The sequence below is a fragment of the Chanodichthys erythropterus genome, chromosome 2, assembly GCF_024489055.1.
Source record: "Chanodichthys erythropterus isolate Z2021 chromosome 2, ASM2448905v1, whole genome shotgun sequence".
NCBI classification, from domain to species: Eukaryota; Metazoa; Chordata; class Actinopteri; order Cypriniformes; family Xenocyprididae; genus Chanodichthys; species Chanodichthys erythropterus.
Genome location: NC_090222.1, coordinates 31,199,144 through 31,213,464, shown reverse-complemented (window position 1 = coordinate 31,213,464; position 14,321 = coordinate 31,199,144). Strand labels below are relative to the sequence as shown.

General features: G+C 38.5%; 1 protein-coding gene across 1 annotated transcript in view; it reads right to left on the bottom strand.

Annotated features, from left to right (window-relative positions):
* si:dkey-246i14.3 (ephrin A4) overlaps positions 1 to 9,270 on the bottom strand; it is a 61,848-nt gene extending 52,578 nt beyond the window's left edge. Inside the window, exon 1 of the mRNA XM_067396030.1 lies at positions 8,675 to 9,270. Coding sequence (XP_067252131.1) covers positions 8,675 to 8,793 — 119 coding nt within the window. The 5' untranslated portion in view covers positions 8,794 to 9,270. The remainder of the gene's footprint in view (positions 1 to 8,674) is intronic.
* Positions 9,271 to 14,321: the final 5,051 nt, after the last annotated feature.

Below are 14,321 nucleotides of genomic sequence, written 5' to 3'. Positions count from 1 at the left end.
GAGAGTTTGCGTTTTGAGCAACCATTCAGTCCACATTTCACAGCAGCACGATGAGCAGCACGGCCTGGGCTGAACCGAAACAATCACAGAATATGTACGAGAGAGGTGGTGCCTTATTTTAAATCTATTTTTTTTTTATTAATTTAATTTATTAAATGTAACGTATTAATAATTAAATTAAGGAATTATATTAATATATTTAAATTAATTTTAATTTATCTCACGGCCCACCTGGAGGATCACTGAGGCCCCCTAGTGGGCCGCGGCCCACAGGTTGGGAACCACTGGTCTAGTCTTGATTTCTTCATCACAGCACTTAGTGTTCACCCAAAATTGAAATTTATGTAATTAATTACTCACCCCCATGTCGTTCCAAACCCGTAAGACCTTCGTTCATCTTTGGAACACAAATTAAGATATTTTGGATGAAATCCAATGACATCCCTTCTGACATCCCTATACATGAGCTTCTGACATCCCTATTCACAGCAATGTTATTACAAATTCCAAGGCCCAGAAAAGTAGTGTACACGTGAGCAGCACAACGCATTCATTTGATGCTGAATCGAGAGCTGGCCGATACTGAGCCGGAGTTCTGACGTAAAACCCGGAAGCGCTGCACTGTGTTTACTATGTCAAGAGCATAGGAGACTGACAGGGAGAAAAAAAAAAAGTTGAATAATGTCCTTATTTTTGTTTTGCCGCACAAAAAGTATTCTCGTCGCTTCATAACATTAAGGTTGAACCACTGTAGACACATGGACTATTTTAACGATGTCTTTACTACAATTCTGCACCTTGAAATTTATGATGGCATTGCTGTGTATATAGGGAGGTCAGAAACCTCTCGGATTTTATCAAAAATATCTTAATTTGTGTTCTGAAGATGAACAAAAGTCTTACGGGTTTGGAACGACATAAGGGTGAGTAATTAATGACAAAAATTTCATTTTTGGATGAACTAACCCTTTAACAGTGACTATTGTTAGAAGATAATGCAAGAAGCACTCAATGACCTGAAGAGTTTCTGAACAACCAAGTATATCAAAAGCAATTCTGTACTTTAGCAACTAAAAGAGTAATTTAGCTCCTAAATGTTTCATTTTTGGAGCAAGTGGCTGTTTTGTCTTGGCACAAGTACACAATTTGCTTGTAAGTCGGCAAAACACACTGTGTGGCTCCAAAAATCCTTTAACAAATATCAACCCATTTCTTCAGACACCAGGAATATGAATTTACACATTAAATTTAAAACTTCATTTTATCTCCCAAAAGACACATTCAGGCCACTGGCTGGCATACAAACTGGCAACATACTCAGTCTTTAATAACGTAACGGCGCATGCATGCGCATACACGTGTGCACAAAACCAGGCATGCAAAGGATAGGGAACTGGTGAGTGATACTGATGTGGTCACGCTGAGAGAAGCGCTATTGGCCAATGTGGAGGTGTGAGATAATGGAGTGGACTTGCTGATAAGATCTGTACGGTGGGTATTAGCCAAATATCCAGGCAAGGCAGAAAATATGGAAACTCTCTCTTCACTGTGTGCAGCGGAAGCCGGTCCTGCGCAATCACACAGAAAAATCTGAAACTCATATAATCATTAAATTACAATATTAAACAGATGACAGAATATGACTTTCTCCAAGGTAGACTGAAAGGTTATCCCCACCAGCTCTGGCCAAATTCCACCGCTCAAGACCCATTTTATGAGATTATATCCGTTTCATGCTCAGTCCATCAACTTATATCAGCTGGGACTTCTTCAAAGAAGCCGACTGGACCTCAGCGAATCGGGAACAAGCCATAGGACAGAGTCTGTCTGTAAAGTCCCTCTATGAACCTCCAAAATCTCTTCATGCCCACTGGGCCAGGTGGCCTTTACTGTACAGGCTGATAGGAGACCACTGAAGAAAAAGAAACATCTTCTGAAGGATGCACAGTTACGAATTTAGCAATTTCAAAAGTACGTTTTCAGTCACCTATATAAGCCAAGTAAAATATTGCCATGAAAAAAAGTTACATGAGAATTAATCTATATATCTAGCAGAGGATATATCTAGCAGTGCGAGGGCAAGTTCCTCTGAGCATATTTCTTAATTACACAGCAGGGAAAAATGTGATAAGGACATAGTTGAGGTTGCTGAGTACAAGGTTGAGGAATATTTCCTGTTTTCGCAACATTTTCTTTTGATTTACGCAGTCTAACTATTTCTTAGGTCATCTACATTATCGGGAAATGCCTGTTCATGACAATGTGTTGCAGATTGCTAAAGGTTACGGGCAGACGCTGGGCAGGACAGACGAAAACAAACATGCAGTAAATATAGTTCCACTCATATGGATAATTATACAACCCACTATGATGCATTAAGCTATACAGTCAACCACATAATAACCAGTGAGCGAGTGAAAGCAGCAGGGAGTTCACTTTCTTACTTCCTCCTGAATGCGAGCCCGAGTGTGATTATTTCTGAGAAGGTTTGTTGATTACAGTTCACAGGTTCTCGTAGCTAATGATTTATAGAAGTAGTAGGGAGATTATCCGAAAATTGTGGAAGTCCTCGCCAAGCACGAGACGTGCTTAGGGGTCCAATCACGACACAGCCCTGATTGAGCAAAATTACAGTTGATCTTCAAGCTTTAATTTAAATTTGCATGCGCATGGGTGCGTCCGCCCCCGTGCTGCCTGAGAGGTCCGATCCCGCCTCTCGCTGTTGAATCAAGGAGAAAACATACTACATTGTATTTGGGGTGTGTGTATGGGGGGTTGATGCGCTCGTACGCATGAATTAACACTCATGTGAACACACAGTCCTCCATTATGCACAAACGCGATTGAAATTATTCAAAGTTCCTTGGGTATTAATTGATGGTTTATCTCAAAATGAGCAATTAAAATAAATACTGTTTTTTGCATCCCGCTCTGAAAAACACGTAGCAGTGAGAGATAAAAGGGAGGTGTTGAGAATGAGGCACTTGGCATTTCGAGAGTATTAAAAATGTGCTCAAACTTGTTGAGTAAGTGACTCACACACACAAGAGATGAACGCACACACACAACAGATATAAAAGGTAAGCTGAATTTGTACAATGTAGAAGTTCAATATCACTGATGTACCTAATAAAATCTTTGCCTTTCGAGCATGTAAGGATTAGTTTCACCAAAAAAATGAAGGTTCAGGGTTGACAGGTTTTCACAACAAAACCTACTCAATTGCTACTCAAAACTATCCTAAATCTAGCCCAATTGTGTTTCAGGGGTTTCTCATTGGTAAAAATCCCATTCTGTGATGTAAAATCCATGTTTTTGATGGGGTTCCCTTTGTAAAATTTGCTTCCAGGGGCTAAATATCATGTTATTTGGGGTTGCTTCAACCCACAAACATGAAAAACAACCCGTGACAACAATGTAAAAGTAGCCCAATTCTGAGGGAAAACCACGGACTTGGCAACACTGGTCGACATTTACTCGCCTCATGCCGTTCCAAACCTGCATGACTTTCCTCTCTGGAGATATTCTGAAGAATGCATCAGTCACACTTTTCCATGCAATTACAATGAATTGAAAATGAAGCTTTCAGGTTTTAAAAATGCAGCAAAAGCATCACAAAAGTGATACATACACTGTATTCCAAGTCTTCTGAAGGCATTCAATAGATTTGTGTGACGAACATAATAAAACATTTACTTATTCACTGAAAATCTGTAGCTGTTCTTGGCACAAGAATGTCCAATTCAATTCCTGAACAAATCTTTCCTTTGAGTTGGATCTTTTTAATGAATTACAGTAGTGAATCCAGTTAACAAATCAGGTCTGAATGATTCGTTTCAGTCCGTGTGTTCACTAACTCTGTGATTGAGTCACAGCCATTACCAGCCCCTTAGAAGGGAAGCTCATCAATTAGCTTTAGCTTTAACTAGAATTAGCTTTTATTGTCACATTTCCAGTTCTCATTTTAATTTAAGTTGGTAATTTTGTATATATATATTTCTATTTAACTTAATTTTATTTCAGTCATTTTTGTTCAAATTAAAGGTGCAGTAGGTGAACTGGAAAATGCTAACGTTAGCCTGCTAGCATTAAAAGCACATGATCCCACCCTCTGCAAACACATGAATGCACAAAGTGTCACAAGAGATGGCGTTAAACATGTCTCAAAGCACATAACATTACAATAATGCTGGAGATTAATTTCGGTGTTGATACTGTTGACATGGAAACGCATAATTCCAAGTCTGACCGAACAGCTCCGGCTAGAACGTCACAGGTTGCCATCTCTTAATTATGGTAGTTTTGACGTGAACGCAGCATAAGCTCGATGTTTTGGAGGAACTGTAAAAGGTGGCTGCTGTTTGTTTCCGGTGCTCCGTGACTGAGGTCTATCTGAATAAACTCTGCATATCATGAAATGAGCTGATGACGCATGATGTTTGTGTGAGGGTATGTAAAAACATACGTTGACAAGCAGGTAGGACATCATATTTCATTCAGACTGAATATAATAATTGTATGAACATTTTATGGTCCTAAGGCTTCTACAGATGATGTATATTAATAAAAATACATTTAGACTTCTGTAGAGAATCACTTATTGCATCTTTAAACTAGTCTTATTTCAGTTAGTTGCCAAGGCAACATTTCTGTAAGTTTTTCCATCTAATAATAATTTCACATACCCAACAGAACAATAACAAAACTGCAATAACTAACTAATTTGGTCTGTATCTCATACAAAGCTATATCTTCAGAAAAATTGGAATATAGTGCATGATGCACACCAGTTTTCTCTAAGGCACATTTATAAAAGCCACTTAAATGCATTAATTGAAATAAGGCCTAAGCCTGGCTTAATCTAAACCCTGTCTGTGAAACCGGGCCTTTATGATGCATTTTCAGTCATTCATTACAATTGTATGGAAAAGAGTGACCAGCAGAGTCTTCAGAATCTCTCTTTTGGTGTTCTACAGAAGAAGAAAAAACCTTGGAACATCATGAGGGTGTGAATGTGGGTACACAAAAAAAAGAACGAAAAAAAGCTTTGCGTGTGTGTGTGTGTGTGTGTGTGTGTGTCCGCATTAAGTCAGAAAGCTCCACTGTGTGTCTACACAGCCGTTGCATCAGGTTTCAAACTTTTTGGTTAAGATCGTAAGAAAACATGAGGAAATAAAAGGGCAAGCAGAGAGAGCGTGACAGATAAGAGCAAAGCACACGTTATAAGCTTTATCCACCTGGCAGGCCATCTAAAACGTCAACTGATAAACGAAAAGCAACAAGTTTCTCACAGCAGTTCACAGCTCAGTTACAAGTGAAAGGCAGGAATGGAGATTACGGAGGAGAAGAAAAAAATAAAATAAATAAATATATAATACACACAGCTAGACAAACCCAAAAGTCTTTAGTTTCTCCCACTCTTTCCAAAGTATTGATGTGATGAAAAATTACATGACTACCTCGCAGCGCTCATGTATCCAAAACCGAGCCTCATTAATCTGGTTATATTGCCCTATTTGGTGTAAACAGCAAAAATCAATGTCTGTGCAACGTGTTCATTGTTTGCAGCACTGGAGAACCGTGAAGCAAAGGAGTTGATGTTTAGTCTGCAGATGCCTTTACCTAAATCTGTGTTAATAAACCACATCACTGCATAACAAGACTAAACACGACCAACCTTGAACGCAAGTGTCGGTTTGTGTATGTCAGTGAGCCCACAAGCTATAAGAAAATTAATCTTTCTATCATATGAATAATAAACTGCATGCCAGACAACAAACCTGTAAAACTTTTAAAAAACCCTCCTTCTCTGATGGGAAATTAATGAGCTATGACAAAAGAACTAGATTCAAGCTTTTTAACTATTTGCATGTCACTACACGAGACCTGTCGCTGAAAAAAATGTCCATATGGAGAGCTTCCCATGTCCGAGTTGTTCCGAGAGGGGCGGAGCACAGCTGTCCCTCCAGGCTGTCCTAAACTCGTACAGCCAATCCAGACCGAGACAACACCTGGAGTGGCAGGTGAGCATGCCATCAGTCTAACAAATGACACCAATTAAACCATTATAGAGCAAGACAGAGGACAGATCTGTAGCACTGCTGGAAGAGGGCTGATTTGCACACATCATTAACATTGATTTATTTAATTAGTGCTACGTTCAGCACTAATTGATCAAACCTAGAGAAATTGTTCACCAGACTGTAAGGAGCCAGAGGGCATTGGATTTTACAGCATATAGCTGATTCCCCCTTTCAACAGATACAAAAGCTCTGACCCTTGATCCCAATTAATGAAATTGGAACACAGATACACAAGATAATTACTAACTGCTGCTGCTTCACACCGAAGCTGTTTGTTTATCTGTTGTTTTGATCCTCTTTGTTTGTTTCCCCCAGTTTCACTCTACAAACATCCATATAACGGACATTCTTATATCTAATCTGCAGTCCAAAATTTGGGTTAATTTAGTTTTGAAACTTTTAAGTTATTTGTATTTTATTTCAGCTTAATTTCAATTCAATTGATGAACTTTTGATTTACCATTTTCAAGTATGCATGAAGTATGAATACAATCTGAATTCAATACATCTGGCATGTCATCTGACCTACAACCTCATCTGCATCGCCGTTCCCTGTCATTAATAAATATGATAATCCTTTCCCATGGCCTCATAGTCCAATGTATGCACACTTCAGGATCTCAGTCATCTGGGAACATATTTGCATACTGATTTATGAATATTCCGTATTCAAAACTACTAATAATTTGATGTACATTTGACATACCATATAGTAGGGAAGTAGGCATATTCAGATATGGGGAACAGTTTTTCCACACTTAAAGGTGCAGTACGCAATTTCTGAAAAATGTTGTTGAAAGTGGATCGGACTGAGCACCACAACAAACTTTATACACTCATGATGGAGGAAGAGAGAGAGTGAGCAAGAGGGAGATTTGAAGAAAGACTGAGATGTCTGAGAAACATTACAAAAGAGAATAGGTCAGAGGAACATCGGTGGGAAAAGAAGGGTTAAGGTCAGGCAAGATCTTTAAGACCCACTTTAATATTAGAAAAACTTTCCAGCATTGGAGAGACCTAAGCAGTAAGGCCTGAAAACGGATGCCAATGTTGCATTGTTTCTGCTCCATACATGAGTAACATAGGCATTTATTATCTGAGGCTTTGTAAATTGCCTTGACTGCTGACTGAAAAGCATATACATTAAACATATTATTATTAGGGGTTAAACAGATCTTTGTTGTTCTGTACGGACCAGGACCCATGGTTCGGCTCGCATGTGACTTGCGGATTAATTTCACGTTTCATTCGATATAGACTAAGTTTATAATTTGCATCTGTGTTGTCTTGCTAGTTTACACATTCAATAGATTTTAAACTATTCCAGCGCTAGAAGCAGCAAGAAAAATTTAATTAGTAACTCATCTTGTGCGCTGTTATCTGAGCACATGGCCCACACACACACACACCAGAGGCGTACACACTCAGAGGTCGGTGCGTTTTAGATAGCGTGCAAAATTCGAATTGATTCCTTTTCCGCGCCTCTTTGCACTTGGATGGACACACACAAAATTTGTTCAAATACCAGTCTCTGCAAGTGTTCTTGTGAACACAGTCGGTTAAGAAAGAACAAGAGAAGGATGTATATCATTATTTTGGATCCGTGCATTCGGTCTTAAAGTGACAGCAGCATATAAATACCTGTATATCTCATTAATGTTAATCAAACTACAAACACACAGCTTTAACAAAGATTAATCTATATTCAGTTTATACAGTGAAAATAATGTCATTTTACATATAATTATTAATGAATACTAGTTAGACCTCACTTTATCTGTAACTTTGTTAGGCTATATTGTACATATCTATGCTTGTAATTTGTGTATTTGTTCTTATTTTTTACTGATTGTCCACTTGCCTTTAGTAATGTTTGAACTTTATTAGTTAGGCTAATAGTTTTTGATGTGGTATCAGAGTACTTAAAGAGGGCTTTAAGTATTAAATGGAAAGCAAAGTTGTCCCCACCCCCAAAATATTATTTTTCTTGCTGATCTGAAAAATGATCCGATCCGTGACTCAAAAACCGCAATATGATCCGAACCGTGAGTTTTGTGATCCATTGAACCACTATTATTAGTTCTAATTAAAACTTCCATGGTCATGTGATTTCAAAATGGCAGCGCCCATTTAGTGGCAACCCACCCAATATAGAAAAGAAAACATTAGCTTTTTTGAAGCTTTTATAATTTTCATCTTATGGTTGTACATAATTTGCGGTGAACTTATAAAAACGCTGTTCATTTCTTTCTTTATGCCTAAAACTTTAATTAGAAAAAAATGACTGAGTGTACCTTTAAGGTACAATTAATACATCAAAGTTTAACTGGTGGAAACAGTGAGGAATGGGAGGACACGTTGCCACATTTAAACCCTTTAATAGGTGCAGGTGTGTTTTGGGCTACAGACATGAAGCAACACAAATCTGGGAGCGTTTTTGGGCTTAGTCAACTCACATTCACTGGGCTGAGCTCCTGAAGAGCACCGCGCGCTGAATTACGCACAGGGAACGCAACCGCAATCTTGCGTAATGAGGTTAATTGGAAACAGTCAGCACTATGAGTATGAATTAAAAGTAATTGTGATCTTACCGTGTGTTTGTAGAGTTCCAGTATACAACGTGTCTCTTTGCTGTCGTTGACAAAATATGTATAAGCAGAGCCAGAAGTCTCATCATAGCGCAAACTCCAGAACACCTTGGCACGTTCATGACTGAAGTCGACCAAGCCCTTGTGGGCCGATGATGAAACGAGTTTAAACTGAGGTTAGATTCAGTTTTGAGTAAAAAACAAAACAAAAACGAAACAGCAGCAGAACTTTACTGGGATAGAAGAGAAACAATTCCCAAGTCGTCCTCTGAACGCTTTTACAAGAGAGACATGTTCTGCTTACTAAATGCACCAAAAAGCTGCATGTTTTAGTTTATAAAGTTACAAAACATATGTTGACGTGTGCGACAAGTTCATAAAGAAACATTCTTGCAATTCCTTGTGACGTTTAGTATTTCCTTGTGAAGATTTGCTAAGTATTCCACTTTTCGCTGACATAAAAATATCTTCTTTTTCTTCAAATGTAAATCCAGTGTTTACTTATAAGGTCCAAGTTTGACAACAACTCCAAACTTCCCATGAAAAGAAGAGACAATTGTTTGTAGTCGCGGGACGCTCTCAATCACGGCCGTTGATAGTTGACAGTGATTAGGAGTGACTAGAGTGCGTTTCTGGGCAGGGCGGAGGACACGGGTGTGTGCGCGTTGAAACTTTGAGCCAATCAATGATCTAGGGGGCGGGGCCGACATTCCATAGTTTTGAAGGTGTGCTGCACACAGTGTCCTGACAGCTCCACTTTCACCGCATACGGGACAAAAGTCTTTCAAGTAAGTTTCTTCCTCGTGAACTTTTGGCTCGTGCAACCATATCTCTTCACATTTAACATGTTATTTTGTTGTTGTTACAGAAAAAATTCTGCCTAACATTTCCCTTTGTATTCTAAGTCATAAAAGATAGGCTACCATTAATGAAAACTGCAGCAGTTCTCCATTCTGGGTATATATATATATATATATATATATATATATATATATATATATATATATATATATATATATATATATATATATATATATATATATATATATATATATATAGATAGTAGTCAACATTTGAAGTGGATCAAAACTTTTCATCAAAGTTGTCCTAAAACCTTCTTCTTAGGACAACTTAGTTCTTAGGACAAATTTGATTAACTTTTTTGATCCACTTCAAATGTTGACTACTATATATATATATATATATATATATATATATATATATATATATATATATATATATATATATATATATATATATATATATATATATAATTCATTATTGTATTACACAATGACTTGAGCAGTTTGACAGCAATGACTTGTACATTATCACAAATATTTCTATTTCAAATAAATGCTATTCTTTTGAACATTCTATTGATTCTGAAAAAAGTATCAGAGTTTCCACATATATATTAAGCGGCACAACTGTTTTCAACATTGATAGTAATGTTTCTTGAGCATAAAATCATCATATTAGAATGATTTCTGAAGGATCATGTGACACTAAAGACTGGAGTAATGATGCTGAAAATTCAGCTTGGCCAAAAGTTATTTTAAAATGATAACTTTTGAATGGTTGTGTGTGTGTGTGTGTGTGTGTGTGTGTGTGTGTGTGTGTGTGTGTGTGTGTGTGTGTGTGTGTGTTCTGGCATAGACTATGTAACCAAATGGCTTAAAAAACAAAAACAGGTGTTTTTTTTTGAAATTCAAAAAATGCAGGAAGTTTTCTTTGATGATGGGTAGGTTTAGGGGTAGGATAGGGTGATAGAATATACAGTTTGAACAGTATAAAAACCATTACACCTATGTCCCCGTAAACCACATATACCAACATATGTGTGCGCGTGTGTGTAATATATGTATATATTATCAGCAAAATTATGTGCTTTTTCACTTTAAAAATCCGTTTTTTGTCAAGCTATTGTCACCAAATAATGGGCTGTTTGATTAACCAGAATAACTAGCTCAGTAACAACACTTGAGCCGATCCATTTTAAACCCACTGAACATAAAGGACATTTGTTTGGCAGAGAAATCTCCACAGTTATTACACACCCTAATTCTCCTCCTCAAACTGGTTATTCATGAAAAGGGGAAAAGGGCTGTTTTCACCATTGGGGAATGTATTAAGCATGTTTATCAGCATTAGCCATAAGACTTCTAGGAAATTCAATGTCTTTTGTCTCAATGTGTTGTTTCCGCCTGCTTTGTATGCGTTTGTTCATTTTATTGTTTCCCAAGAAGCCATTGAAGTATGTTTCTGACATTATTCCATTCATTAGTAGTGCATGAGGATGTGTCCTTGAAGTTGATTTGGGGTACAGCTTCTGGAGACTTTGGCTCTAGTCCTGCTCATCTCTGTGGGAGTCTACATGTTTTGTTTGTATGTGTGAATGTGTTGATAGGTAAGGGAGAGACAGAATTAATTCACCTTGCTGACGACAGAAATCCCAGGAGAGTGCGTGTTCAGGCAGTAATCACCGTGGCCACCATGTGCGGCAACAGTCGGTGGTCCCTTGTTATTATCTGCGCGTGTTAAATTACTGGCCCAAGATGTGAGTAATGCGAGGCAGGTATAACCAGTGGTGCGGCAGGCCCATCACTCTTAGCGGCAGGTGGAGAGCATTCACCAATAACGTTGGGAAGCGCGGCGGTGGGTATATTCGGTTGCTAATTCTTCCAAGTCTTCCCCTCGCTATGGCACAACCTATTAATTCCCCTGTCCTCTTCTCATTAATATCACATGATTGTGCAGCGCCGTCTTCCCCTGTGTGATTTGTCCCTCTGGAGGATTCACAGTCCCCCGACAACGAAGCAGAGGTTCCTCGTTCCCTCGCTCTCACGAACGTGGGATAATTACACAAAAGGTCTTACCCACAGAGGCCCGAATTGGCCTCCTCGGTTATTATCTAATTAATAAAGCGGCATGATAATGGGCGGCACATACACCAGAGAGATATTCACGCCTGGGCCTTCATATCTGACTCTGTGTCGCTTCCTGACCGCAGATTTGTCCTGTCTCAGAATTAACAGGATATATTCAGGTCTTTGGCGGTGTAGCGCAGCTTAGAGCCCTTGTGGAGGTCATATCTGCAGCACAGCAGAGCTCTGATTTATATAAATGAAGATCTGGGTGCCAGTGGTCCATGTGGGCCAGGTCTGGGCTATTGTGTGGGAGTCTCAGCAGTGCTGTGGTAATTAAGAATCGGGGCTAAACGGGGAACAGTCACCTTGTGCTCCTCCAGGAGCCACTCTGAAGTGTGTTTCCTGCTCCTGCAATCAGATGTTGTTCCAAAACTTGTGTCCCCACCTCACCCTGCTCCTGTTTTATGTAGTTTTAGCAAACTGAACAAGAGCAGAGGTTGACAGTCAGCCAACATGCACTCTAAAATGATTCCTAGACTAAGTAAATGGTGAAACAAACAAAAAAACATCAAAGATTTGTTTTGTTTTTTTCTTAATATTCTGAAGTTATTGCAGTATGCAGCTTTTATTTTACAATATAAACTAGCAGGTCACATAATAATTACAAAATGGTGAATGTACGTTACAGTACGTTCAGAATACATTCATACTGCACACAATTATACTATATCCTAGAGCGTAAGTAATTCTATCTATCTATTACCATTTCAGTCGTATCTGACTCTTGGTGATTCTAAGGCCATCTCTTGCCATATGTGAGAGACTGTCCATGAATTTTCTTGGCAATGATTTTTCCAGGGTAGGTTGCCAGGTCTTTCCCCAACCCTCCCCGTTACATGGCTTGGGACTTGCACATACATACACATTCACACATACGGACAATTTTGCGTCTCCAATACTGGAGGAAACTGGAGAAACTCAGAAACCCGCAGACTCAGGGAGAACATACAAACTCTACACAGCAAGTACTGTGGTACTCAAACCGGGGACCTTCTTGATGTGAGCCGACAGTGCTTCCCACTGAGCCACTGTGCTGCCCCGCAAAGTAATTACTTATTAAAAAAAAAGGACCTACTCGAGAGTATACAATTTCAGATGTAGCCCGTGTGCTTGTTTTAGGCTAGAAACTTTTAAGTTCTTTATGCAAGTACGTAATAGTTAACATGCACTCTTGCGTTGGTCTTGCCGGTAACAAATGTCAGTACTCCAGGGGCAATAGAGTTATCTTAAAATATCTGTGCCAGTTAACCAGATGTTAGTATTTGAGTAAATTGCTGTAAACATGTTCTTCCCCCAGTTTCACAGACAAGGCTTAAGCTAGTCCCAGACTAAAATGCATGTTTGAGCTGTTTTAACTGAAAGCAACTTGTACTGACATATCTGAAAATATGTGCCCTTGTTTTGTCTCAAGATGTACACCAGTAATGTTTTTTTTTTCCCTAGTGAAAGTATATAAAAACTACTCAAACACCCTAATTGAACTAAGGCCTAATCCTGGCTTAGGCTAAGCCCTGTCTGTGAAACCAGGCCATTGGGTCTCTATCAAGTATGCATATGAACAAATTTGTGTGTGAAATTTTTATGTACAAATCATGACTCGCCGATAATTGTGTACTAAAATATATTCTAAACTTATGAAAAAATGTAGGAAAAACTAAAGTACACATATTACAACTTAAATATATTTCATCACATACAGTGTAAGAATAAGAAAATAGCTTGAGCTGTGAGATTTTTCTGTATACAAATGCAGATATGCATATGTAGAGCTGGCTAATGCCTGTATAATATGTGTTTGTGTTTGAACTGATTTTGAGATACGCAGCATTGCTCAAGGATCTTTCTGTGCATGTTCTCAGGTGAGAGTGTGTCTTTAGAGAGTGGCATATGTTTATAGGTCTTAGGTCTGCAGCTATGGTATCTGGGGCCCTGGTGCAGGTTTGCTGTGTGTTGAAATTGCATTTCAGGGGGGGTCCCCTTGGTTGAAATCCCCCTGAGAATCATCACCACCATTCTCCCCTCTAGCGACAGTCCTGGCTGAGAGTGACAAAAACCTGTAAAGGAAAGGCTGTGTGGAAAGCCGGGATATAGAGATGGTTTGGGCATGTTTTATGCAAATTATTCTTGGGTACGCAGTCGCTCGTTTAAAATAATTTAAAATTGTTAAGCTTAGAACGATGTTAAGAACAAATGTGCGTACACGCATGTTGTGAATTGTGACATTTTTGCTGAGAAGTTCTTCTGTGTGTGCAAATACAAAATAGTCCACTCAATTATTAGTGAATTAAACCCGCTGGCTTTCTATGCTATTTTACTGTTAATAAACTATATACTAATAAAGTGTTGCTCTGCTATGACACAGTAGTTGACCTGATAGAGAAAACTGACCATAAGAAGACAATGACACTTAACCTTGCTATAGCGCCCCTTGAGGCAATGCTGATAATGCAACACATAAATGAAACATTCATAATAACACAAACACAAATTCTAGCTTGTGTAGCTAAAATCATCTGCATTTACATACTTCATTATGTTTGGGGCCTTATTTGCATTGTTGTTGTTGTATCGTAATAAATGCCAGGATGTGTTTGTTCCTCTATTAAAATGATTAGTTAGTTAATTGTTATCTATGTATTTCACGTACAAGCAATGTGATTTATGTGATTTCATGTGATTTAGTGTTCATGGGATTCGTATTTATGTGATGTCAATAAATC